Here is a 26,990-nt window from a genome sequence, read left to right as displayed (position 1 = left end):
TATCAGAGTGAACAGACAACCTGCAGAATGAGAGATTTTTTTTGCAATCTATCTATCTGACAAAGGGCCAATATCCAGAATCTACAAGGAACTTAAATTTACAAGAAAAAAGCATACAACCCCATTAAAAAGTGGGCAAAGAACATGAACAGATACATCTCAAAAGAAGACATTCATGCAGCCAACAAACATATGAAAAAAAGTTCAACATCACTTATCATTAGAGAAATGCAAATCAAAACCACAGTAAGATAACATCTCAGTCAGAATGGCGATTATCAAAGTCAAGAAACAACAGATGCTATTGAGGTTGCAGAGAAATAGGAATGCTTTTACACTGTTGGTGAGAGTGTAAATTCGTTCAACCATTGTGGAAGACAGTGTAGTGATTCCTCAAAGATTGAGAACCAGAAATACCATTTGACATATCCATCCCATTACTGGGTATATATCCAAGGGAATATAAATCATTCTACTATAAAGATACATGTAGGCCAGGTGTGGTGGCTCACACATGTTACCCCAGCACTTTGGGAGGCCAAGGGAGGCGGATCATGAGGTCAGGAGTTCAAGGCCACCCTGACCAATATGGTGAAACCCTGTCTCTACTAAAAATACAAAAATCAGCTTGGTATGGTGATGCATGCCTGTAGTCCCAGCTACTTGGGAGGCTGAGGCAGGAGAATCACTTGAACCCGGGAGGCAGAGGTTGCAGTGAGCCAAGATTGCACCACTGAACCCTAGCCTGGGCAACAGAGTGAGTTTCCATCTCAAAAAAAAAAAAAATACACGCACATTTATGTTCATTGCAGTACTATTCATAATAGTGAAAGCATGAAATCAACCCAAATGCCCATCAATGATAGACTAAAGAAAATGTGGTACATATACACATGGAAAACTATGCAGCCATAAAAAGGAACAAGATCGTGTTCTTTGCAGGGACATGGATGGAGCTAGAAGCCATTATTCAGCAAACTAACACAGGAACAGAAAACCAAACACCACATGTTCTCACTTTTAAGTGGGAGCTGAATGATGAGAACACATGGACACAGGAAGGTGAACACACCCACAGGGGCCTGTCAGGGGCAGCAGGGAGAGTATCAGGAAAAATGACTGGCGCATGCTGGGCTTAATACTTGGGTGGTGGGTTGATAGGTGCAGCAAACCACTGTGGCAACCATTTACCTATGTACATCCTGCACATGTGTCCTGGAAGTTAAAATTAAAAAAAAATTAAGAGCATGCAATTTCTTAATATAATAACACAATTTTAGAATTAGGAGAACTTTTGCTTGCTTTAACTACATAATACCCATTTTAGAATGAAAAAAAGCATTTAAAATTTTTGTATACCTATAAAACCACCTAGAGATGGCAGAGACTTTTTCAGAATATTTGTATACGGTAATGTGTTGGTGAAGTTATCTGCATTGTTTTTAAAGATATATTTCATTCTTGACTAGTCTTTTTACTCAGTTTTTATCTAAGATAAACTTTCTGTTGGAGTACTGGCATGATAAATTTAGTCTGAATTTCTTGTGAGACAGAATTGCTAATTTGTTATAACACTACACAGAACAAGGTCTTGTGAAATAGCAATCTGTTTTTAAAAGACTTGTGGTGTGAGAAAAATTTTAAAAACTATTATGAATTTGCACCATGCTTAAAAATTAATAGTACAAAAAGAAAGGATGAAGAATAGTCAAACATTTTGAAGAACAAGATGAGGCTCCTTGTTCTCCCTAGATATCAGTGCTGATTATAAAGCTTGAGTAATCAGGACAGATTTTTCAGTTTTCAACTTGCATAGAATAGAAAGAACAAATTGTACATCCCCAAAAATAAACCAATGAACTGATACATGATATGCTGTGCAGTAATGCAAGCATTCATTCCATGGGGAGGAAAGTAGAAAAGTAAAATGAATCCCTACCTCACACCATACAAAGAATCAATTTCAGATGATTTAAAGTCTGAAAGGTAAAACATTAAAATTGTAAGGCTTTTAGAATACAACATAGAAAAATACATTCATAACCTGGGAGGGTAATAAAGGTTTTCTTAAGCTAGATATAAAGCATATTCCATAAAGGAAAGTGTAGATAAAGTTATCAATTAAAGCTTATTTTTATAAAAATACACCACCATATGAAGATTGAAAACCAAAGAAGTGATACAACTGACAGAGGATTAAAATCTAGGCTACACACACAGACATAGATATACAAATCAAGAAAACCCGATGAAAATTAGTGAAATATATAAATAAGCAATTCATATTGAAAATGGGAATGGTAAATAAACCTATTAAAAGGTGCTCAACCTCATAAGTAAGCAAGGAAATGTGAATGTAAACCTTAATAAAGTACCTTTTTACACCCCTTAGACTGGACAACATGAAAATGTCTGATAATACCAAGTATTGCCAGAGTGTGGACCAAGAAAAACTCTTACAAATACTAATAAAACTGTAAACCATGTGAAAAACAATTTAATATTGACTGTATTATACCCTGAAACAGAAATCTACTCTTAGGTAATACATCAACTAGAAAAATTTTTATGCACATTCATAAAGAGATATAAACAAACATGTTCCCAACAGTATTACTTATAATAGTAAAAACTGTCATCAGAATGTGAATGTGATGAGTTTATACAATTAACTATTATGCAGCGTTAAAAATAAGTCAACCAGAGTGACACATATGAAGATGAATCATTCTCATTTACATAATGTTGATATTTTAAAAATCAAAAGCAATTTGCCAAAGAATGCATACTGTATATCATTTATATAAGAGTTACCTATGCTAAGCAATACAAAAATATTGTTAGTACTCAAAGTGCACAAAATATATGAATGTATAAATGTACAAATAAATACAAAATTTAGAAACGAGGTTATCTTTTGTGTGTGGGAGAATGGGGTGGACAGAGAGAGGAATGGGAGAGGAGGCTTCAGTCATATCCATAATGCTTTCTTAATGGGCATAATGGGTATATCAGTGGTCATTGGATTTTTTCACCTTAAACAGGCAAATTAATGTTTACAGAATAATTATTCAAATGAATTAACATCCACAATAAAGAAGCATTTTCTTTAGCTAGAACAGATTGTTAATTTGAGAGGCCAGTTTCATAGTAAAACCCCTCTAACAAATTCATTTGAAGAAAAATCTTAATGACCTACCTCCATTTTCTATTCAGAACCTCAGCCTGGTTTTTCAAAAACTAACCACAACAAAGCATCACTCTCCACCCTTACGGTACCCCACTCATACTGATCCTGTCTTAAGGTCTACTGTCTCTGAGGTTTTCAGACCTTCATCTTCATGCATCAAAATTCAGTAATGTTTTCTATTTCCCCAATTACCAGTATCTAATTAAGCCAATCCTGTTGAGATACTAACAACTCAAAAACCAAAAGTGTTATCCTTTCTATATGTAGTTTTATTTTAATGAGTAATTGCCAAAGGGGATATCTTTTACGACAAGGGTAGCATTTCAGGCATCCAAAGAGAAATATTCAAAGATATTTGACATCTTATTGTTTAATATCGCCACGAGTTTTATTTTGAAATAAGGTTAGTCTTGCTTAGCCTAAGAAGCATCATTATTTCAAAGATTTTCGTAGTGTGGGTCAAAGAAATTGATTAACAATTTGCAAAATTGTATAGCCTTAATGTCTAACCATTTATAGATGTAATATGAACATCAAATCTGGTAAAACTGCCTTGATCTAATTTTTAAAATGGTGATAGTTTTTAGTGTTGGGCCTCTGCTTGAACAACATCCAAAGTATATTTAGCATTCCTTTCTCCAATTTTTAGACAGTCATCTGCATTTCCAGAGGGTTGATGACAGGGCAGCTTGAAGTTTAAAGACAGCACCTGCATTTGCATTTCAATAGTTCCATAATTCTATGAAACCACTGAAATCTCTTCAACATCTCATTGTTTAAATAGTAAGGGTGGCCAGATTTCATTCAAGATTCATACTCTTACAAAAATATGGAGCCATTGTGTTCAAAGCTTATTCTAAAGAGAATACCTTCTCTTTACACCTCATAATCCTGTTTGTTAAAACCCATAACCATTAGGTGGACATCTGAACATATTTAAAATATTTTATCCATTGGATTTTTATGGTCCAAAATCAAGATTCTAGGACAAGATAAAGGGGAAAGGAGGACATGTAGTTTGAAACGCGTTATGTCAGCACCATCAATTTTTAATTCGGGGTTCCAAAATTATCTTTTTCTCCATTGGAAAGGAATACGTTTGTTTTCACGTAGGAAACTACTTCTGCTAAACACACAGAAGGTAACTTCATTGGTAGGTATGCTGCCTGTGTGCAAGGATCTGCAGTTACTCATAACTGGCTGTGTTTTTCAACAGAATAATTTTTGTCAAATATTTTGATACAAAAGAATGAAGCCTGAAGTTAAAATAAGAAATTCTGGGCTCAAGTGCCAGGCAACTGGATACCCTTATGAGATGAGCCTTTGTGCGCTTCCTGTAAGCGTGGATTAGATTATCCACCACCTGGATTTAAGAAAGGATTAAATGAAAGAATATATGTGAAAGTACTGTGTTGATTGTATTAAAAAGAACTGGAAACCCATAAAGGACCGCTAAAATTGTGTAATTGTTGCGCCAGGTTATTTTGTCAATACCTGTTTAATCAACACCTAAAATATTTCATGTCACTCCATCCAGCTGAGACATTGAGATGTGGTAAAATGTTTAAAAGGACAACACTACAGGTGAAAAACACGGGGCACAACAGCAGTCAATTCAAAAAAAATTCTTTTAACGATTTTATTCCATTTCCTTGCCATTTTCAGAACACTTTCTTTTGGTGTTTTGGAACAATATAAAAAAATGATCTGGCTTTTCAAAATATACCCCTTTTCCTTTCTATATGCAAATGATATGAAACACTGGCAAGTTGTCCTTAAAAGTCAGCCCACCTTCCTGGTCCAGATAAAGTGGGCAATAATTCCTCTCTAGGTCCTCTGCACATTAGGTGCCAGTCTCTCAAGTCTCTTCCTAGACAATTTCTAGCAGCCAGGAAACATAATTTTTGACCTTGAAGACTTTCGCATTCCAAGTCTAAGAATACAATCAGGTGTGTTTTCTTGCGGCAAAGTGTGAGCTTACACACACCCCCAGAGTGGCATGTGAATGCTGTGCATAGTCTTGACTGTGTTTGAGGTTAGAGAACTAAAGACAAGATTCGTTCTCTCTTGCAATGAAGAAACAAAAACCACATAGCCTATATTCCACAAAAGAATACCAGCATAATATATCCATTTTTAAAGATGTAATTCATTAGATGTGTATAGAGAATAAAAGTGTAAATATAGGCCGGGAACGGTGGCTCACGTCTGTAATCCCAGCACTTTGGGAGGCCGAGACAGGTGGATCACCTGAGGTCAGGAGTTCGAGACCAGCCTGGGCAACATCGTGAAACCCCGTCTCTACTAAAAATACAAAGAAATCATCCGGGTGTGGTGGCGGGCGCCTGTAATCCCAGCTACTCGGGAGGCTGAGGCAGGAAGATCGCTTGAACCGGGGAGGAAGAGGTTGCAGGGAGCCCAGATCGCGCCATTGCACTCCAGCCTGGGCAACAAGAGCGAAACTCCGTTTCAAATAAACAAAAAAAAAGTGTAAATACAGTACTAGCTTCATCAATATGTCTTGCTGCTTATGGGACTTTAGAGAAGCGTATGAGAAGAAAAAAGAAGAAAGTGTGTGTGCCTTTACGTAAGGGAGCATATGAGAGAGAGAGAGAGAGAGAGAGAGAGAGTGTGTGTGTGTGTGTGTGTGTGTGTGTGTGTGTCAGAGAGAGAATGTTCATGGCAGGAGGAGGGGCGGTGAATATATGAAGGGAAGTTGGGAAACCCCTTCCCTTTTTGTGCACTCCCAGGGCAGCAGCCGCAACCCCAGAATGCGGAGAGGACTTGAGAGCAGGCACAAGGTCCGCTGCCATGACCGAAGCGAAGCGACCTGACGCACAAGCAGAGACTTTCCTCCTTGGCAGCCAACAACCTGCAGCAGGCAGGGCGGGCGGGGGAGGAAACCCCGAGGAGGCGCTCCCGGCCGCCTCTTTGCTGAGATAGCAGGAGCAGCAGCCCGAGGAGCCACGAGCCCGGCGTCACCGAGCGGGTGCGGGTGCAGGCGGGCGCGCAGGCCGGGAGCCACTTCTGCCGCTCAGGCGGCCCCGCTGCAGGACACCGCGCCCCGCTGCCCGAGCGCCCGGGGCTGGCCCGAGAGCGGGAGGAGCCGGCGGCCGCGCTCCGCCCGGCGCGGAGATTCGCGCCACCTGCCTCGAACACCACGGAGGCGAGAGGAGGCCAGAGAGCTCGGCCTCTCGTCCCGTTCTCGAAAAGCAGCCTATCGTGACGGAGCCGGGAGAAGGCTAGCGTTTCGATTCCGTGCGGGACTGGGATTCTTCTTCTCATAATCTGGGGGAACCGGAGTAGAGGTCAGAGGGACGGGCGAGGACCTCAATCTGGGGGAACCGGAGTAGAGGTCAGAGGGACGGGCGAGGACCTCAGAAAGGGACCGAGGGTTGTGAACATGTTTACCCCCTCCTACCACTGGAAAATCTCCTTGACATTTTTCACACTTTGAAGCAGCTGCAGCTGGTGTCGTCGGAGAAGGGGGTGGGAAGAAAGAGAGGGGGCGGGGAGAGCGGTGAGACACAGCCGAGAGCCATGAGCGGCGCCTCCTCGCCTGCCAATCCTGGCACCTGTGCGCCCAGCCACTGCACCGAGGAGGACCCTACTCGGGGTGAGCACCGGGCTTGAAGCCACGGACACCCGGCCCCTGTGCGGCGGGTTCTCGCCGGCGGGACCTGCAGCCGCCCACGCGGGCCACCGCCACCGCCTCCTGCAGTTGCGGAGCGCTCAGCCCCTCCGAGACGCCCGCTGCGCCCTGGCCCCCGGGGATCCTCGCCCTGCACAGGCGCGGCGACGGGCAGGGGTTGTTACGGAGTTGGGTGCAGGATTCGCCTTTCCTGCTCGGCTCTTCTCCGCCCAGGATTTGTTGTCTGTGGAGCCTTCTGGGGGCGGGGAGGGAGCTGCGCCTCCGCCACCGCCACCGCCGCCGCCGCTGCTGCTGCTGCTACGGTCGCTAGCGCGGCGCGCTGGGCAGGCTGAGGCTGGGGAGTGGACGCGCTCCTGCCTCCCCGGCCGGCGCTTCGGGCTTCCACTCAGCCGCTTCCCGCGGGAACCTCTCCCGCCGTCCACCTGAAGGGCACCGGCATCATGGTCTAACGTGGCACCTTCTGGATTCCCCTCTGTCTCCTGTTCTTCCTACTGCTACTCCTTCCCTCCTCTCCGCCTCCTCCGAGGACCCTGGCGCCCACTCCGCCGTGGACCCCTGAACACTTAAGGAATAACCCTTGGCAGCTGCACGACTGCGCTCTCCGAAACCTCATGGGCAGCTTCTCCCGCCGGCGATGTGAGTAAGGCACGCTCGCTCCGTGGCGGAGGGTGCCGCGGGGGCCGTAGGCGCTCGAGGTGTGGGACCCCAGGGGCCGGCCGGGGGCGGGGGTGGCAGGGCCGGAGGCTTCGGCGCTCGCGGGGAGCGGCTTGTGCGGTGGCCGATGGAGGCGGCGATGATGGGGTAGGTTGCAGAGCATTTGGAAATGGGGTGCTTACTGGGCGGGTGCATGGGCGCACCGAGTAGCGTGAGCTGGCAAGAGACCTTAAAGGGTTACATACTGCGAAAAGGAAAGGTAAATGCTGGGCGCTGGTGCTGGGACCGCTGGTTCCGCTGCAATTAGGCTTAGCTCCTCGTTGTTATCTTGGGCATCTCCAGTCAGCTTTTTTCCCAGGAGGTGTCTGAGGGATGAAGCGCGTGTTTGATCGTGACACACTCACACTCACACACACACTTGTGGCAGGACGCACTTGTCTCTTTATCTTGGAAGGTGTTGTATCAATGTCTCCATGTCTGTTTGAAAAAACAGAATTAGAAGATTTTTATGTGATTGGGATTGCAGGGAAAGGGTGGGGTTTGGGGGGATGGAGGGGACGCAGGAACATGAAAGACTGGAGGACGGAAAGAAGTGGGGGAGCGTGTTCCCTGGGAGTCAGGGAGAACCTTGCCTCCCTCCCCGTCAGCTAGACAACTCCTGCCCACACATCTCCTTTGTGTGGCACGAGAAGCTGGTGAACCTGCCTATTCCCAATCCAGCGCTGGGTCCCCTTGAGGATCCTGCGTCCTCCTCTCCGAGTTATTAAGGATGCAGGACGTGTTTCGGATTCGACGTGGGAAGAGGGAGGGAAGCACATTAGCATTAAGGTAATCATGGCACCCGGGCTCGTGGACTATTAGATTGGCTACCAGTGGTCTCTAATCTGACTGTTGGCGGAGTCGAGAATGGGGGCGGGGGTTGGGGGACTGTATAGATTGCCTTTTAAAATAGTGTGACTTCATAATAACGGAGATGGCTGCAAGATTGCTTCCTTACACTACTTCTCGGCCATCAGGGCTGAATAAAGGACCCGCCTCCGCCCTCCACTCCCGCTCTTCTCTGGCTGTCTCTTCCCCATCAGGTCACAAAGCGAGCGGGTTGGGCGAGAGGGCACGGCTCGAGGCAGAGAAGAGACGGGGTCACTTTCGCAACTCCCAGGAATCGGCTTCGGAAAGGAACCATCTGCGACTCCCACGTTCCTTTCGAAGTTCTCCTTCAAAAGGAATTACAAAAAAAAAAAAAAAAAGCGATGGGGGGTGGGTCCTCCCCCTGCTCTGTTCGATTACTTCCCCAATACTCTTTCAACACATCGAATGTACCTGCAGTGGTAACTGGGTCAGCAGGTAAATAGATTCGTATCTGTATGTGTCGAAATGTGGCTCTCCTGATGGATGAAAAGCAATTTTCTGTGAGCATATTCTAACCTAGGCGAAATTTCTAAGCACAATAGAGATTTTTATAGCGTGGGCGAGAAGAGTGCATTCCAGCGAAAGCAGGACACGTGATCCCTGCAACGGGAGAGATACAGTATTAGGAACTCGGTTTTCTTTGTTCCAGCCTGAGCCTATGAGATGTTCAGCATCCTGGTTGCTTAAGTCCTCCTACAGAAGGAAAATAATAATAATAATAATAATAAAGTTGATCGGAGGCGAAATAGAGGGAAAATAAGCACAGGTAGATATGCGTGAACGGTTTGAAAGCTTCGCCTCTGCCTTTTCTTTTTTTCTACCGCCCACCCTTCACCCCCACCCCTTGCTCCAGCCAGCCCCCTATTTTAAAATGAGGCATTTCCTCTGGGAGACGGTGGAAAAGTTCTCCAGCCCCTGCACACGTGGGTTCTCCAGCACTTCAGAACCTGCTGTGATTCGCAACAGATTACACCACCTTCCCAGTCCAAGTGTCACGCCTCCGTCCAGGCTTCCTTGAGTCGGCTTCCAGGAAGGACTCTAAGGGAACTACCATGAGGTGTTTTTTGTTTGTTTGTTTGTTTGTTTTGTTTGTTTTTACAAAAGACAGTAAAGCAATGAAGTCTTTACTTTTTAGAAATCATTGATTGCACAGGGGGAAAAATGAGAAAGTAGGGATGTAGGAATGATTTTATGTTTCCTTAAGAGTCATAGGGCTAAAGTATATTGGGGGTGTGTTTAGTGATTGCGTTTGCACTTCTGAGGTGTCTCAGGCCTGTGAAAAATGTCCTGAGGTTAGAATATTTATTAATTTAGTGGAGATATAACTTGTTTACGACCCAACATTTAGAGTTACCTGACTTGGAGATTTCTTATTTCATTTTCACTTAATGTTTTATAATCCGTCTTAGTAGGCTAAAGTTTTTAAAAGGTGGTTTATTTATGTGTTATGCTGCATTGCATCGTACTAATATGTAATGATAAGAAAAACAGTCAATTTTCATGACTTATTATGAGGTGAGAGTTCTTTATACATTTTTAAGAAAAAATTGACTATCCAAGAAAAAATGTGTACTTACCATGGCAACACTTACATTCTATATCACTTGTGTCTGCACATATGCAGCTTAGAATTAGAAACAACTTCATAAAGAAACCTGGTCCAATTGCAGTAGCCATGTTTTATTCAGAATTTTAGTGCAGCTTTAGGCTGTCATTAACATTTTCCCAATTAAACTCTTATCCCACTTTTTTTATAAGCTTTTAATTTTTCTAATTCCTTTATAAAATGCAGAACATAAGCTTAAAGTGTTTTTGTGTGTCTGCATTTTTGTTTGCTTTGGATTTCAAAAAATCACGGAGTTATAAATTAATATTATGAATGTTATTGCTTATGAAAGTAATAAACTATATTATCTATATGATGTTCATTCCAATGGTACTTGTAGATCTCTCTTATTTCAGCACATAGTACACGATTAAATATTTGATACAAAAACTTGGTCTTGCTAATCACAATGTTAAAACATTCGCTTTTTAGAACAGGTAAAATATTGATGTTAGGTTTTAATTGATGTATCAAAATTACACTTATAGATACTAACATTTTATTTTCTGAATGACTGTAGCCCCAATAGAAAAAGGAATCACACATTCCATGAGATTATAACTTCATTTCTTACTCAGATTAACAGACTACACGAAGAGTAACCAATTATTGATGATTATCATCTGAATTATTTATGGATTCTTATTACATTTTCTTTCTTCATATAAATTATTTCATAGTTTTTTGAAAAAAATTATTTCAAACATATATGCTGTTGAGCACAATAGTTATAATAGCCAAACTATCATTGAAAGACATTATTTGGTGTATTTTGTGGTCTCAAATAACAATGACTGCTTTGCAGAGTATCATCCACATTCTTTTTTGGACCCATGTAAATTTGCAAGATGACTTTAGGGGAATGTTAATTCAAATCTGTGACATATAACAGACTTTTAGTTTATGACAAGCCGAGTTACCATTAACTAATTTTTATTGCCACGGAAAGGTATCATTGGAGATGACTCTAGGCTCTTTGGAGAACCTTGAAGTTTTCACTCTGAATTTCTTTAATTTAGCAGTCAACATCAGTCTTCAATAGAGAGTTTTCAACGTTTCAACATTAAGAAATAAATTTTAATATAAAAATAGCAATTTAAACCTATAATGAAGCAAATTATATTATATTCTGACGGAACAAAAAAGCAAATTATGTAAGCTATTGTAATTAAATCAAATACCTAAATCAAAAAAAGGAGATTCATAGACAGGTTTCACATGTGTTTTAAAAAACTTATTTGTGAATTGTCAATAAAAACTCAAAATGAAAAGTGGCACTATAAGTCAACAATGTTTGAATGATGGTTGCCACAAATCAATAGTATTTTTTCTTTATGCTACTTTCAACCATGTTATTTGTGTGACTCAGGTTTGAATCATTAGAAATAATTATATTTTTATAGAAACAACGGTAGGGTATTACCCTGAGATAGTGAAAGAGGAGTAAGAAAAACTTAGGTACGTCTAGAAGTAATATGCAGTCTCAGGTAATACATCTCTTTTAACAAGATAAAATAGAGGTGGCAATAATTACTATTTTATAACTGTAGGACGCACCAAATAAGACAAAGGGGTACATGAAATGTGGTTTGGAAATTTTAGAAGAGTGAAGTATAAACTTTTTTGTACAGATTAGTTTTTGTGTAGTAATGTGTGTGTGGGGTGTGTGTGTGGGGGGGTATGTGTGTGTGTGTGGGGTGTGTGTGTGGGGGGGGTATGTGTGTGTGGGGTTGTGTTTAGCGACAGCATAGTATAATTATGTATATTATATAATGGTGTAATTAAAAGCATGCCGTTTAAATAATCAAATATGTCTATTTCCTATCTCAAAAAAAGTGGATATGCTCAGAAATCCGTGAATATCACTTGTCATATCGCCTCCCCTACCATAGTACCTGAACTGTAATCATAATTATAATAAGTTACCGCTTGCTAAATTCCTACCATGAGTCATGGGCTTTACTTAAAAATAATCCTATAGGAAGCATGATTCTCACTGTTTTAAAGATTAGAAAACTGAAACTCAAAGACAGCAAGTGGCAAATCCATGCCACATGGAAAGTGATGGGCCAAGATTTAAGCCCAGATTTGGCCCCTGTTCATTTTTCCCCATTCTGTGCTCTCTTCTTCATGGCATAAATTGAAGTTCGGTAAATAACTGAAATCTGTAGATTACGGAAGTTTTTCCTGGTGTACAAAGAAAAATTAAGATTTTGAACCAGCTTTTGAAAGCTGCATATTTGGTGATAATACACCCTATTATTTTTGGACTATTATTTAATGTAGGTATAGAAAGTACTGTTGCTTATTATCTTGGAATAATTCATTCACGACAGAAATTTAATAACCTAGTAGAATCTGTCATATAAAAGTACATTATGGAAGTTTTCAATAAAGCAAATTTTGAGTCAATAGCTGTCATGTCCATTTTGAAACTATGATGATGCACTTGATAATTAAGCCCCTGGGGAGGCATCATATATGCTAATTAAATTATTAATCATAATAGAAACATCACTTGTCATTCAAAGACATGGGAAAAATATTAAATACATTAATAACCCAAAGGATTTCCTGTGTACACTCATTCCCGTTTTATTGTTCATTGCTTAATAAACTACTTAAAATCTCTATACAAAATATTATTTTACTTCAATACACATGAAAGGAATAGTAGTTGTCAGGGATGAAGCATTGAAATGTCTATTTGACATGATCTGTTTAAATATTTTAACAATGGAGCAGTTGTTTACATTGTTTAAAGAATTCACTTATAGACTTCTTAAAGATGCAGTTTCTTCAGTTGTGCCAGGATATTTTTGCTGTACACGAAGTTCAGTAAGGTTGAAAGCATACTTAACACGAGGGGATAGGTATGCCCAAGGTAGTATGATAACAAATGGCTTAAGTTAAAAACAATGGAACTGTAGGACACTTGTGTGTGTGGCGGGGTGGGTCAGATGAGGGAGATATTTAAATGTTGTGGTACTCAAGAGGTAAAGTAGTATGAGAACAAGTGAGAAGCTATTGATTTCAATTATAGAAAAGAGGTAGCTGACCTTAAAACAAAACAACAGCATAAGTACTATCGTTCTCATCATGAATTTTTCATAGGTACAAAGAAATGGTACTGTGAAAAGCAGAAAAACAGAGCTAACAGAGGAAAATATGGGACAAACAATTGGAAAAGAGCTGTTAGACAAGTCACTGAGAAACTACAGGATTTTATGTTATTATATTGAAAAAGATAAGAATACTCTGGCATAGTGGCAAAATACCTTATAGATGCTTGGCTGTATTGTCAATTTATTCAATAATGGAAGGAAAGGTAAGAAATGAACTTTATTAAGATACTGCCTAAGTATTATGAGACATTTGTTGCACTAAAAAGGTAAGTAATGAACACAAAGCTAAAATATGCCAGCTGAACTTAAAGCATTAATGTGTTACAGATGGTGTAACTAAAACAATTAAAAATTGCAAATAATAGACTTCTAAATACTAACTACTTAAGTGTTCTGCCTCAAAAGTATTCATCATTGTAGTTCTTACCACCAGTAGGCACCTTACAGAACCATGTTGGATGGAGATATACCTTGGACCACGTATTTTGAGCACTCATAAAATTAAATAGTTACTATCCAGTGTTATTCGGATCAGTGTAATTCAAGACATGAAAAAAAGTCTTCCCTATATCAAGTGTGATTAATTTCTTAAGACAATTATAAAAGCTATTGTAATTAAATCAAATACCTAGTTAAACTTAGAGTGAGTGTTAAATATTAGCGAAGTCCTTAGGGTAATATCGTATTGTTGAACACTGGGCACACCACGCACATACACATACAGCTGTAATTGTTCTATTTCACAACACATATGCACACACAGACATAGCTGTAATCTTACTCTTTCAGGAGTTTATAACACGTCAGAGCTGGAAAGGAATTTAGAGGGTCTCATTTTATAAAAAGAGGAAACTGAAGCCCCACTAAGTATACTTTCTTGCTGAGGGTCATCCAGCTGTTAATGGGAGAAATAGCAATAAAACCAGGTCTCGTAGCTCCCACTGTCTGCCAGTAAAACCACACCCTTGGAACTACTGGGGTCTCTTATACCCGAGCAAAGTAGAAGAGAGAAAGGAACCTTAATTCAATAGATCCAATTAATATACCTAGCCAATTTGATGACACTATCCAAAAAGCATTTCTTTTTCATTTAATTTTTGGCCTGAATTTCAATCTGAGTTGAATTTTGGGCCTTAATTATGCCCTGAGTTTTTATTTGGCTTAAGCATTTGGGACAATTGCCTCATCCTCCACTTTGACTTGACTGTCTAGGCAGACTCCCGTGCTATAAATTTAACATCTGTTAAGTATTCTATTTTTAAAATATCTTTATTTAAGAAATGTGGAATTAATTTTCACTAATATTGAAGCACTTAATTTGGATACTATATCCTTTCTTAAAATATTAAAATTCAAATGTTCTTTTTAAATCATTGATCTTTTTAGGATAATGCCAGCTAAATGAATGTTGGATGATGAAGAAATGTTCAATTCATTTTAAATAAATAAATTCTCTTCTAAATTTGCTAATTTTATTAGGGGTCAACCAATGAGTTTTCTCACCAAAAAACAAGAAGGATTTTAAGTGCTATTAGGGCTTTCTATAAACTATTACTTCAAATATGAATTAGGAAACCATTCTAATCAGGAAAATAAAATACAATACAGTTGGAATTTGTAAAACAGATTCATTTCTGAGAAGTTTTTCGCATTATTAAGTTACATTTTGGGCTGGGTGACTGTGATCCAGCACTTTGGGAGGTTGAGGTGAGATGATTGCTTGAGTCTAGGAGTGTGAGACCAACCTGGGCAATACAGTGAGACGTTGTATCTACTTTTTTTTTTTTTTTTTAAGTAGCCAAGAGTGGTAGTGCTCACCTGTAGTCCCACCTACTCAGGAGGCTGAGGTGGGAAGATTGCTTTAGCTTAGGAGGCAGAGGTTGCAGTGAGTTGAGATCACACTACTGTACTCCAGGCTGGGTGACAGAGTGACACTCTGAAAAAAAAAAAAAAGTTACTTTGGAAGGTCCTTTAAAATAGTAAGATCCTCCCTTCTTCTAAATATCTGGTGATACATCTGTTATGACTTATTTCTTCTGTTACAAGACAAATTTGAAATAAACGTTTCATTTATATTTTTTCTAATGCTAAAATTCTTAGTCCACCATATCTAGAAGCTTTGATTACAGGTAAACTTAAGGCAAGATGTTTTATAACCCACCAGCAAACCATATTAGCAATGATTATAAAGCATTTTTGAAATTATGGTATAAATCTCTTAAAATATGTATTTGGGTTGTAAACAATGAAATGTAGAAATATTTACAAAGAAAAGTTTTGATTAAACAAGATACCTACATACCTACACAGTCCTATCTAATAACTCTTTTTAAAAGACATAACTCCTTAGTAAGGAAATAATGTTTTAAATTGAAGAAACACCATGATGACTAAATTAATGCATCACATATCAGCACATTAGCTATGCTTTTCAATTGTAAAATGGTTCTTATTCATGCCAGCTTTCAGTGTACTGTTCAGAGGCTCGTGGGTGTGATGGAACGGAACATATTTCTGCATCTGTGAATGTAATCCCACACACCATTTTACATGACAAAATCTGAATGTCCTAAGTCTAGGTGTTAACGGTAATACAAGACATCAACCTCTCCCAGTCCAGGGTTCTAATTACTCCATAATAATACCTGTTTTATCTTTTGCAGTATCTAATTTTATTTAATGAGCGGTTATTTACACATGTAATATAAGGAGGATGGACGTTTTTTGTTTGTTTACTTGCTTTTTCTGCCTCGTCATATCTAAGGTTTGCTTCCTGCAGACAAAAAGCAAGCCACTGAAACTCAAACACAGTAGACATCAATGTGGGATGTGAACACAGGGGGCTGGGTACAAAGTTAATGTGCTTTTGTACTTTGGTACAAGAAGAAACTACTAGAACTGTTATGCATGTTTAAGCTCCATATAAAAATCATGGGTAAACTTATCCATAATTTATATAAAGGAATATGTTGTTAATCTCCTTCCCCCTCTTCCCTAGTAGAATTTCTTTGTATAATCATGTGCGAAAAATAGATAGAAATGCATGAGAAAAAAAAGTTGTATTTTAGTCCTGGTAATATGGATTAATACTTTCTTGTTTTAAATGCCACTTAATGGTTTTAATATTATTGCTTAACAATGGAAAAAATAGCGTATTTTTGTGTAGAAGATAGAAACTTTATTGGGTGTCAAGAGTTATAATTTAATGAATCAACATAATAAAATGTAATATGACAGCTTCTAGTACTTATATTAAAAAGGAAGGTAACAAAAAAACCCTAAAATGTTACTTGGGTTTTATATTCTCTTTTTCTGGATGTGAGTCAAGTGAGAAATTCACCCTCATACTGAGTAAAGATCACCGTTAAGTTGAATAGGAATATAGTTTAATGAAACTTCAGAATCCCTTGGTTACATTCTCCACATATCTTTTTTTAAAAAATAAAAAAGGTTAAACCTTTAAATTGTGTGATTTGTGTGATCACACAAAGGTCACTTTATATTGGTATTTTTAGGATACTTCAATATATGGACCATTCATTCATTCCCAGCATCACTTTTTAAATAATTATTTAAATGACTGTTTCCCAAACCAGCACATATGTAGAGACTCACTGGATATTTTATCCCAAGCAAACTAGCTCACAGAAAAAGATGCATGTTGTGTGAATGAATGTTTCAATGAATGAATCGTTCCACTTATTCTTCTGAATGCCTCTAAACAACTCTTGTAGCCATTAGCACAGTTTCCCTCAATTCCTTCTTCTCCTCCTTTCTGAGAACATCATAGGATTGTGCTTCCCAGCCACAGCCATATGACTTGCTTTGGTTGAGGCAATCAGAGCAAAAGGTAAGGAGTGTCTCTTTTGAATAGAAGCTTTTTTTTTTTTTTTTTTTTTTTTTTTGTAGAGCCAGCATCTTCCCATGTTGCCCATGCTGGTCTCAAACTCCTGGGCTGAAGCAGTCCTCCTGACTTCACCTCCCAAAGTGTTGGGCTTACAGGTGTGAGCCACTGCACCTGGCCTGAATAGAAGTGTTTATGACCCAGTGCACTGCTTGCTCTTTCCCTAACACAGTAATTGTGGAAGCACGTGTCATGATAGCACCTCCATCATCCTGGTCCAGGAACAATTACACTAAATGCAGACCTCCTGGCAATAGGTATTTGACATGTGGTGTGAGAAAGAAATAAAGCATTGATATGTTGGGATTTGGGGAGTTGTTTGTTAATAGAGAATAACCTACTCCTCCCTCCTTCTCAAATTTATTGGGTTTGAAAGACAAAGGATAAGTGAAATCCTATTCTATTAAAAGTAGAATCCTAATTTCCAGTTTACAGTGTCACAACTACAGAAATAAGTATGCTACTAATTTGGATCGTAATATTAAAACATTACATTTTATGACTGGTTAAGATATAATTTTTAACAAAGCTATTATTTAATACATAAAGATATTATTTAAAAGATAAATCAACCTATTTGAGAAAATTTTATACGTCTTAAGCACTTCGACTTTCTCAGTTGGTAATTTTGTGCACAAGCATATTTTAATACACCAGAAGTCGAAAAACTAAGCTTCTGTTCTTGTACAACTGAGGAATCGCTCCTCGAATTTGTGAACAAATCAAAGAAACTAGGGTGCAACATATTTTTTCATTCTGTATATTGTTAGGAGAACTTTTATAATAAAAATCTACCATATCTACTGGAATCTGCAACGTTTTCAGTTTAATAAATTTTACCAAGTTCTTGCCTGCCTGCATTCATTCATTCTAAATATTTACTGTGTGCCAGGCCTTGTGCTAGACACAGCTGAGTACAAACCTGCTCTCAGATTTCATGGAGTTTACAGTCTAATGGTATAGACAGACCTTAAATAAATAATAATTCTAGGGATATATAATTACAAATTATGATAAAAGCTAAGAAGGAAAAGACCAAGGTACTTAGAGTGAATATTTTGAAGTTCTGAGAAGAAGTAGCATCTTTGATGAACTGCTATTTAAATAAAACCTCTAAGATGATAGAAGTTAGCCAGACAAAGAAAGAGGACAGGAGTATTCTAGTCAGGGCAAATGGCAAATGCAAAAACTTTACATCAGAAGAGGATGATGGTACATTGGAGGGGAATGTGATTGGCAGGAGGTCAATGTGACTGGATATGAGGAGCACGGGTAGACTGGCACGTTATGAGGCAGACATGAGCCAGACATCCAAGGACTTACCAGGTTAAGAATTTAAGTTGTTTAGCCTACATTCTGTGCAAAGTCATTAAGCATTTATGAACACAAAGGTGGTGTGAACTGATTGACATTTTTAAATGATTACCTGGGCTGCTATGTTTACGTAGCTTCTACTTAGATGAAGGTGAGAGTGGAAACAGGGATTCGTGAATTAGGAGGTGTTTACAGTGAGTTGGACAATAAATTATCTTGGGCTAGAATTTTGGTAGTGGAAATGGAAAGAGATAGACGAAAGTGAAATAAGCTTTGTAGAAGGTATTGGATTCACTGCTGAATTGATAGCAGTGAGGGCTAACAAAAGAAAGTGTGGTATCAAAGATTATTCCAAGATTTCTGGCATGAGAAACTAGATACATATAGGTACAATTTGTTGACTGGAGAATCTGGAGAGGGAACTAATTTATTCACGTATAACTAGAACATTGACAGAATGAAGGAAACTGAATAACACTGACATATTGAAGAAGCATCAACTTGTAAATGTAAACACTTATTCCTATATAAACTTACTGGAAATGAATTGAATACTTCCATAGGGAAAAGTAATTAAAGCCTCTTTTTAAGAAAAAAGTTTTTAAATACATGAAAATTGGGTATGCATTAGAGTGACTCATCTTATATTGCTATCTTGGCTTTGTTTTAATTATTTTTTTGGCATGGAAAGAAAATACTAATTTCTTCCATCTTTACTCTACTCACTATGCTTTACAGTTTGGAAGGGCAATTTACTCCTGGTCCTTTTATACTTGGGTTCCTAAGATGAGTAGAAGAGTGTAAACCATTGATAGTGTTTGTTTTAAGCCACCCATCTCAGGCACTTCCTTAGCCTCTTGCAGCACTGTTGCTACCAAGGGGTCCATGCTGTGGGATTCTCTGGGCAAGGTTACACCCATTTGCAACTTGTCCCATACGTGGTACCTTTTCCTAGAGCCCTTCATCTTCAAAATGTTTTTCACTGCTGAGTTCTGTCATTTAAGACATGCTGTAAATTGTTGCCCAGAGGGTGTACAAATAAGTAGAATGAGAATCCTTTGCTCATGGATACATAATCTAGGAATGTATTTAGCTGGAAATAAAAGAAGTATTAATGATTCGTAGCTTAACTAAAATACTTATTCTACCCTTTCTTCCAGTTAGCTTTTGCAGTGGTAATTATAACCTCAGATTATCTCAGTGGCTTACACCAAAAACATTCATTTCTCCCCTACAGACCTGTGGGACAGCAGCAGCTCCACTCAGCTCTCTTGACCCAATCTTCTCACTCCAGGATCCAAGCCGAAGGAGCAGCCTTCATCTCAGATGTGCTGTTTTCCTGGTAGAGGAGAGGAGCCAGAGGCCAAACTGGCCGACTGAAGTTCAATGAAAGCTTCTGCTCACACATAGCATATTTTGGGTCCATTTGAATTCCTTTGGCCAAAACAAGTCACATAACCAAGCCTGGCATGGCAAGGGAACAAATGGTTAAGCATCCATCTTGGTAAGAGTGGCTCAGTGATGCCATCAGGAACTCCAACTCATTCCAAATCTTTATCTGTTTCTTTGGTAGTGGTTTAGCATTTATACTTTGAAAGACAGTTTTTTCCTTCTTAACATAACTGCCTCTGAGTGGACTGGCACCAAAGGAATGGCAGTAATGGATATCCGCCAACTGTTGGGTTCCCTGGGTCTCTTCCTTGGCTCTTGTATCCTGGCCAGCATGCAAGTCTGTTTAATGCAGTTGTACTTATGAGTATGTTTTGATTTTTTTCTGCTTTGATTAGCTTGAAATGTATTTTACAAATTTCTCGAGTAAATTACTTTTGCCCTATCTTCCTAAGTTATAAGACATTTGGGGAAAAACAACATTCATATTAAAATTTAGATATTAATCTAAATATCTAATATCTAAACAAGTCAGTTTTAGTTTGGGTAAACAGTTTCTTTCAAGCACTGAAGTTTAGTTATAAAATAAAATTTTATTTTTTTATAATATCTAGAGGATTTATGGAGCATTTTATATTTTAGGAACGGACATACTTAAGAATTTTTGAGATAACTATCAATTCATAAAGCCTGAAATTCCCTTTCATATTCAAAACCTTATATATTTTATTTTTGTTCAGATCTACTGTATCTAAAACTTTGGATTATAACTATTGTTTATTAAATTAACTATACTTTTACAAATAAATTTTTTCGTTTTGTTAATAAATGGAATCACTAAAATATGAAAGATATCTAATTAATTCTTCAGAAGTAAATAGGTTAGATTATTTATGTTGCTACTTCCTTAGGTGTTCTTGGGAAACCAGTTGGACTCCTACTTTCAAGGGTAACACGGTCACCACTAGGTCAGTGGTTTTCAAACATTTTTATAATTGGGGACTGCTTTTATCCAGTAAAATATTACAAAGAACTCCAGTACATAAAACAGAGACAAGTAAGACTGCTGTATTTAAAATGACTATGTTTTATGTTCAAGAATTATTATGCCAACGTATAATTATTTTATAATTTCTCATTTCCTCTTTTAACAGAAAAACAACTTACCCTCAGTTGGGGAAATGATATACAAATATAGGCATTATTTGTTATCTTCAGCTACAGACTTGTCAACAAACTTGGGGTTGAGCAAAGTCATTTGAATTGTTTTATGGGTACAAATAGGGCTGCATTGCACGATCTCTCAATTTTTTTCTTTGATTGACAAAGGGTGATATTATCCACACAAAGACTTTCGGAGGGGTTCATTTCATCACACCAATTATCAGTATGTATGCAAGGCCTCTCCAAGACAGAAAGGTATTTGGGACTGCCAGTTCTGCCTCTTAATGAATATCTTCTGTGCCCAGCTAAATAAGCAAAACGGCAGAGAAAAACACAACTCTAGGGTAATCTGCAGCAGATGAAAAGACTTACTCATTTTGATGAATATGGCTCATTAGGATGGCTGGTTTTGTACTTGTCAATGCTTGGAATCGCTTACTTCTCTCGTCCTAAATATCCAGTTGACATCGGCTATAGTTTCGTGAAAGTGAACTCCAGGCTGATCAGCAAAAAATAGTTTCAGAGGAAAAGGTGGAAAGAATTATTATTTCCTTAAAATTTATTTTTCTGTTATCCCATTAGACAAACATATTTGAGGTTATTTTGGGGGTCTTCTATTCTAGAAGACTTAGAAGTTTTACTACTCTTTGTTGCCTAACCTCCGTTACTGCCTTGCCATCTGCTACCCTGGCCTTCAAAATTTTATTTTATCAAATGTCTCTCAAAATTGTGTTTTGCCAACAGCTGTGGTTTAGTAGCATGCATAGTTGAATTTCAGTAATACCAAAGATATGGATTTCAATTTGTTTTCTGTTACTTTTTAGCTAGGTGACCTCAGAAAAGTTATTCTAACTCTCTACATCATAACTTATCCTAAAAGTGAACGTAATACCCATCTCACATAAATATTGTGAAGATTAAGTAATTTTAATTAAGAAAAGCAATCTAACACACTATTACCTTAATAATTCTTTAGAAATAATACTTTAGATATACAAATTGAATCATCTTACCCCTTCCCCAGTTAAGACAATTTATTGCTTTGCAATTTCTTTTGAGATAAAGACCAAAATTAATATGTTTTCTTATGAGGCACAGGAAAACATATGGATTCCTGTAAGTCTAGCTATTATCTACACTCCAGCTTCACTTCCTCCATGTCCACAAATGTGAGTGTTCTTTCAGGCTAGAAATGGCTTTGTTTCCTACCACCTCAGGCCCTTTGCCTGTGTTGTTCTCATTAACTTCTCTTTTTACCTGGTTAACTCCTATTTTATCTTCCAATTTCAACTCAGTGATCACTTCCTGGAGGAAGCCTCTGCTATCATCTTCTCTTTTAGCACTGTACATGTAGCAAAATGTTATACAAAATGTTTCATCCATGTTCATTGATTGTGAACTGCTAGACTGGTACGCAGTTCTATCTTCCTGATATTTTGAAATGCTTTATCTCAAACATTTACAAAACTACTTCAAAATGAATTTGTATTCAAATGGAATAAAAGGAGAAGAAGTGAGTCAATATTTATTGGGGGCCTACTATTACGTGAGGAACTCATCTAGGCGTAATATATACACTTTTCTTTATGTAATCCTCACCATATTTACTCTGTGAGCAAATATGATTTTTTAACAAAGAATGAAAATGTGTAATCATTAAAGATCTTTGCGCCAATTCAAGGAGCAAAAGGGAAGCATATACAATTTATAGACTAAAAAAGTACCTTTCTCTTTTGTTGAAGAGATAGAGGAATCCAGGAAAGTTTTATTATATCAGAAAAATTCCGTGTTGTAGAATATTCTAATCTTTCCAAAGATGGCTTTACCGTTTGCATAGATCAGGCTAGATGAAATTCAAAGCTTCTAAAAAGTTGATAAATAGTATATAACTTGCACATAGTGTAATAGATTTACAAATTGTGTCATTATGAAAATAATTCCCATCATATGTATAAGTATCTATGATACCAATACTAATTTGCGACATAAACACAAAAAGAGATACTCTGAAAGAGTCTGCAGATGTCAAGAATAAGTTGTGAGCTATCACAGTAAACATTTCTTGGAAGTACAACATGTGATAAAACACTTGCAGCCTGTTAAATGAGGGCCACGGACCCTGTCAGAATGACACAGCCAGCCACCAGAGTTCAGAGAGAACCACATAAACTATTACCAAGAAATATATCCTTGTAAGAATGTTAATTAGCAAACTGTTCCGTTGTTTATCTTAAACATTGCACAAGATACTGCTTTTGCTTCTTTTGTGTCACAGACGAAATCAGCTACTAAAAATCTGGCTTACAAAAATGATTCTTAAAATGAAGGGACTATAAATTTTTATAAATCTGTAAAGAATTGAGGTTTACTGTAGACTTAAATCTACTGTTGTTAAATAGTGAAAGTACCAAGAGCTAGTCTGATACTCAGCCAGCTTTACTACCGCCAGATGTTAGAGGATAAGTCAAAATACTGAAATAAAATTAATTTAAATTTTTGTCAATTTAAAATATTGACCTACTTAAAAGACTATTCTTTCCTTGTCCTTCCTTCCTTATGTGTAAGAACTTGAATATTGTTGTAATTAGTCTCTCTGACTTTAGTCTCTGTCACCATCTGTCAAACTAATCTTTGTAAATGCCTTCTTTGTAGAATTAATTTTCCTTTTAGAAGATCCCCAATAGGTTCCCCTTGACTTAAAAAAATTCTCATTTTGGCGGGGGATGGGGCAGGGACAGATGACTTTATTGATGGTACATGGCAAAATGGGGCTCCCTAAGCCTCTTCCAGTCTTCAGGGTGTCTGGCATGAAAACTGGGAGTTGGGGAGATTTTCAATGTGGTGGAGGACTGCATGCAGCAGGGACTCACCAGCAGCTGAGGGCCTCTCTCTTTTTCTGGGATCCTAGGGGGAGAATTCAGTGAGGTACTGCGTACCATTTACTTAAAATTATTCCAGTAAATCTTGATAACTGTTATTTATTATTATCATAATTGAAGAATGAAATAAATCAGCTGAATAGATATCAGTGTCGATTTTGAAAACTGAACTGTTGATGTAAAAAAGGCATTTTACCAAAGTTTATTCTAGGCATTTTGAGTGTTAAGGCTGTAATATTTGTGCCTCAATTCTTTAAAATACTACCCTTTGTTGATTATTTAGCATCAAAAGCTGAGATTCTAAGAAATTCCATTTATTGTTAAACTTTGGATTTTCTATTTTCCGAATTCTGAGGAACAATATAGAATTCAAGTGACTCTAGTAACTCCCAAAATGTTCTTGCTGTTTCACATCTATATCTAAATAATGACATTTGTGGAGGTATTTTCTTGCATTCAGTATACTTACCTGAAGAAATATGTTGTCCATGTTTGCATATCTAGATATCTGCTGTGCCCTTGGAATATTTGTAAGTATGCAAGTAGTAAAATGTGGTATAACAGAGTGTTTTTCTGGTTGATAGGAAATGGCTTCCTTCTTAAATCCCTTCTCTTGTCTTTGTATTACTTACTCATCCAAACTTAAAATATTCTACTTCTTTCTTCCCTTATGAGCATACGCTTTTTCTTCTAATTTTATGCTCTCCAGTTCCTAAATAGTTTTCATTTTCCTCTTCTCTCATTGCTCCCACAGCAGTTCCCCAGTTCAGGACTCCTTAATGTCTCCTGTGCCTGATTCCAGTGGGCCCTGAGTGGACCTCACTGATCCCTCACTTCCTTTGGACTTTTCTTCCTTCAATCTCACCTCTGTGGGGTCCTCCCACCTTGAGATTTTGTGAAATACAGGCCTATATAGGACACTTCTCCTGATTAAACCGTCACTGACTCCTTGTGCCCCAGATCTTTGATGTGGATAACACATTCACACAGTGGTTCTGCTCTCACCCTCTGATAAGGTTTGGCTTTGTGTCCCCGACCACATCCCATCTCAAATTGTAATCTCCACGTGTTGAGGGAGGGATCTGATGGAAGGTAATTGGATCGTGGGGGTGGTTTCCCCCATGCTGTTCTTGCAATAGTGAGGGAGAGCCATGATAGTTCTTGTGATAGTTCTTGGAAAAGCTGATGGTTTTAAAAGTGTTTGGAAGTTTCCCTATTATTATCTCTCTCTGCTGCTACCATGTAAGACGTGCCTTGCTTCCCCTTCACCTGTCTCCATGATTGTAAGTTTCCTGAGGCCTCCCAGCCATGTGGAACTGTGAGTCCATTAAACCCCTTTCTTTATAAATTACCCAGTCTCAGGTATCTTTATAGCAGTGTTAGAATGGACTAATGCACCCTCCCATGTGCATTCGATATTCTGACCACGCTGAGCTATTAGGAGCTCTAAAAATATACCCTGTCTTGCCCAAGCCTTATTATTTGCCAGAAATACTGAAAAATTCCTTCTATTCATTCCTTAGATTGTAGTTCCAAATGCCATTTTCTCCATGAAGGCTTTCTATACCTTCTGCCTCCTTCCATCCCAGGGAAAGTTAGTGGTTTTTTTCCTCTGTGTTTTGAAAGTGATTTACATACATTTCTACCGTAAGACTGACCATGTTATATTTTAATTGTTGATGTGCCTCTTTTTCGGTAAGATGACCATTATTTTATCAGAAATGGCATCTTATTTTTTTGCATACCTGGCTCTTAACATACATTATCTGTTCAGTAAATATTTATTCGAAGAATAAATGAATAGCAAAAAAAAAATGGATAAACCAGATGTGAAATTAATGACTAACCTATAGACACATCATACTTTATCAGGCATAATGTGATCAGGCCTATATTCTAAATTATATGAAATAATATATTAAGCATGTAGTTTTGTAAATGGAATAGATAATATAAAATAAAACAAATGCAATATAGTGGATAAAGTATGAGCTTTGCCATTGTAAAACCTAAATATGGATTCTAACCATGCCAAGTAATAGTGAGGAAATTTGAAACAGGCTGTATAATTTTCGTAAGCCTTGTTTCTTTCATCTGTATGAAGAAAAAATATTAATGTCTATCTCACCATTTGGTCATAAGAATCAAATGAGATAAATAAATGGAAATATTTTATAAACTATTAAAGTCTAGAGGTTTTTAATTTATAGTTTAGTAGGTTTAAATTTATAGTCACTGTCACAAACTCTGATGTGACAAAATGTAACTTTAAAAAATCTATAACTGATATCAAGGTATTTCACAAGGCCTGAATTCTGTACTTGTTAAATTTCTGTTTCCTTGACAAACTTATCAAGTTGTTTCATGTCTGAGACAGTATGTTCTCCTTTCCTTCTTCCCTATGCAATTGGTGCTGCTGCTCCTGCTGGGGTGTGTGTGTGTGTGTGTGTGTGTGTGTGTGTGTGTGTGTGCGCGCGCGCGCGCATGCGTGCATGTGATTTAATATACATGTAATATACATTTTTAGTTCAATTTGTTCGTATCAATATCTAAGGTTTCTGAGAATTTTTCGCATTACCACTTCATTAAAAAGGGTGTGTGTGTGTGTGTGTGTGTGTGTGTGTGTGACAGACATGCTGTGATGCTGTGGGAGGGGTACTTACTCCCTGTGCCATCCTCTTCTAATCACTCAGGTGTCTATACTTTATGTTCTTATCTGAACTCTCCATCCTTTCAAATCCTTCCACCCTTTCAGCACTTCATGCTCATGTCAGAAACATTTAGCTCAGACTCATGTCTCACTAGGGCATAAAGAATCCAATGGGGAGTGAGTCCTCTGGCCCATGTCTGTGGAGATCTCCGTTAGTCTCTAAATGGACACTTTGTTGCTCAGACCAATTGTGAATCTGAGATGTTCTTAGAGGCTTGTAGACTTCCAGGGTTGTATTTTGGGAAGAGAAGCACAAACTTGAATAAGAGATGCTATTAAAGCTATATTTGGATGTTTCTGCCATACCCACCCTGAACTTTTAATCCTAGTGATGGGCCCCTTATTAGGCACCCACTAGGATTCATACTATAGTTTGGCTTACTTTGAATCATTCTCTCTTTCTAGATGGTGAAACACTTGTTTCCCTTGGGGTGGGAAATCAGATACTACATCAACCACTCTTTTGTAGTCTGTGGCTAATAATCACAATCTAT

The 26,990-nt window shown here is 38.2% G+C and overlaps 2 protein-coding genes across 5 annotated transcripts in view; one reads left to right on the top strand and one right to left on the bottom strand.

Moving 5' to 3' along the window:
• Positions 1-1,935: 1,935 nt before the first annotated feature.
• LOC116469907 (uncharacterized) lies at positions 1,936-6,604 on the bottom strand. The gene is made up of 3 exons (XM_032155626.2): positions 6,567-6,604; positions 5,875-6,519; positions 1,936-1,979 (listed from the first exon to the last, which is right to left on the bottom strand). Exons 2-3 carry the CDS (start codon positions 6,473-6,475, stop codon positions 1,936-1,938), a joined length of 645 nt encoding a protein of 214 aa, XP_032011517.2. The 5' UTR covers positions 6,476-6,519; positions 6,567-6,604.
• The window catches only part of LOC116469908 (leucine-rich repeat-containing protein 7-like), a 323,159-nt gene continuing 302,711 nt past the window's right edge, over positions 6,543-26,990 (top strand). The window contains exon 1 of one of the 4 annotated variants that reach the window (XM_058439675.1): positions 6,543-7,478. In XM_058439675.1, coding sequence (XP_058295658.1) covers positions 7,477-7,478 — 2 coding nt within the window. In that variant the 5' untranslated portion in view covers positions 6,543-7,476. Of the gene's footprint in view, positions 7,479-7,574; positions 7,644-7,692; positions 7,756-8,160; positions 8,325-26,990 lie in introns of those variants that run through there. The other 3 variants (XM_032155628.2, XM_032155630.2, XM_058439674.1) reach the window with 3 other exon arrangements.

This window comes from Hylobates moloch, unplaced genomic scaffold (genome assembly GCF_009828535.3).
Source record: "Hylobates moloch isolate HMO894 unplaced genomic scaffold, HMol_V3 SCAFFOLD_5, whole genome shotgun sequence".
NCBI classification, from domain to species: Eukaryota; Metazoa; Chordata; class Mammalia; order Primates; family Hylobatidae; genus Hylobates; species Hylobates moloch.
This window is presented reverse-complemented; position numbering and strand designations above follow the sequence as displayed.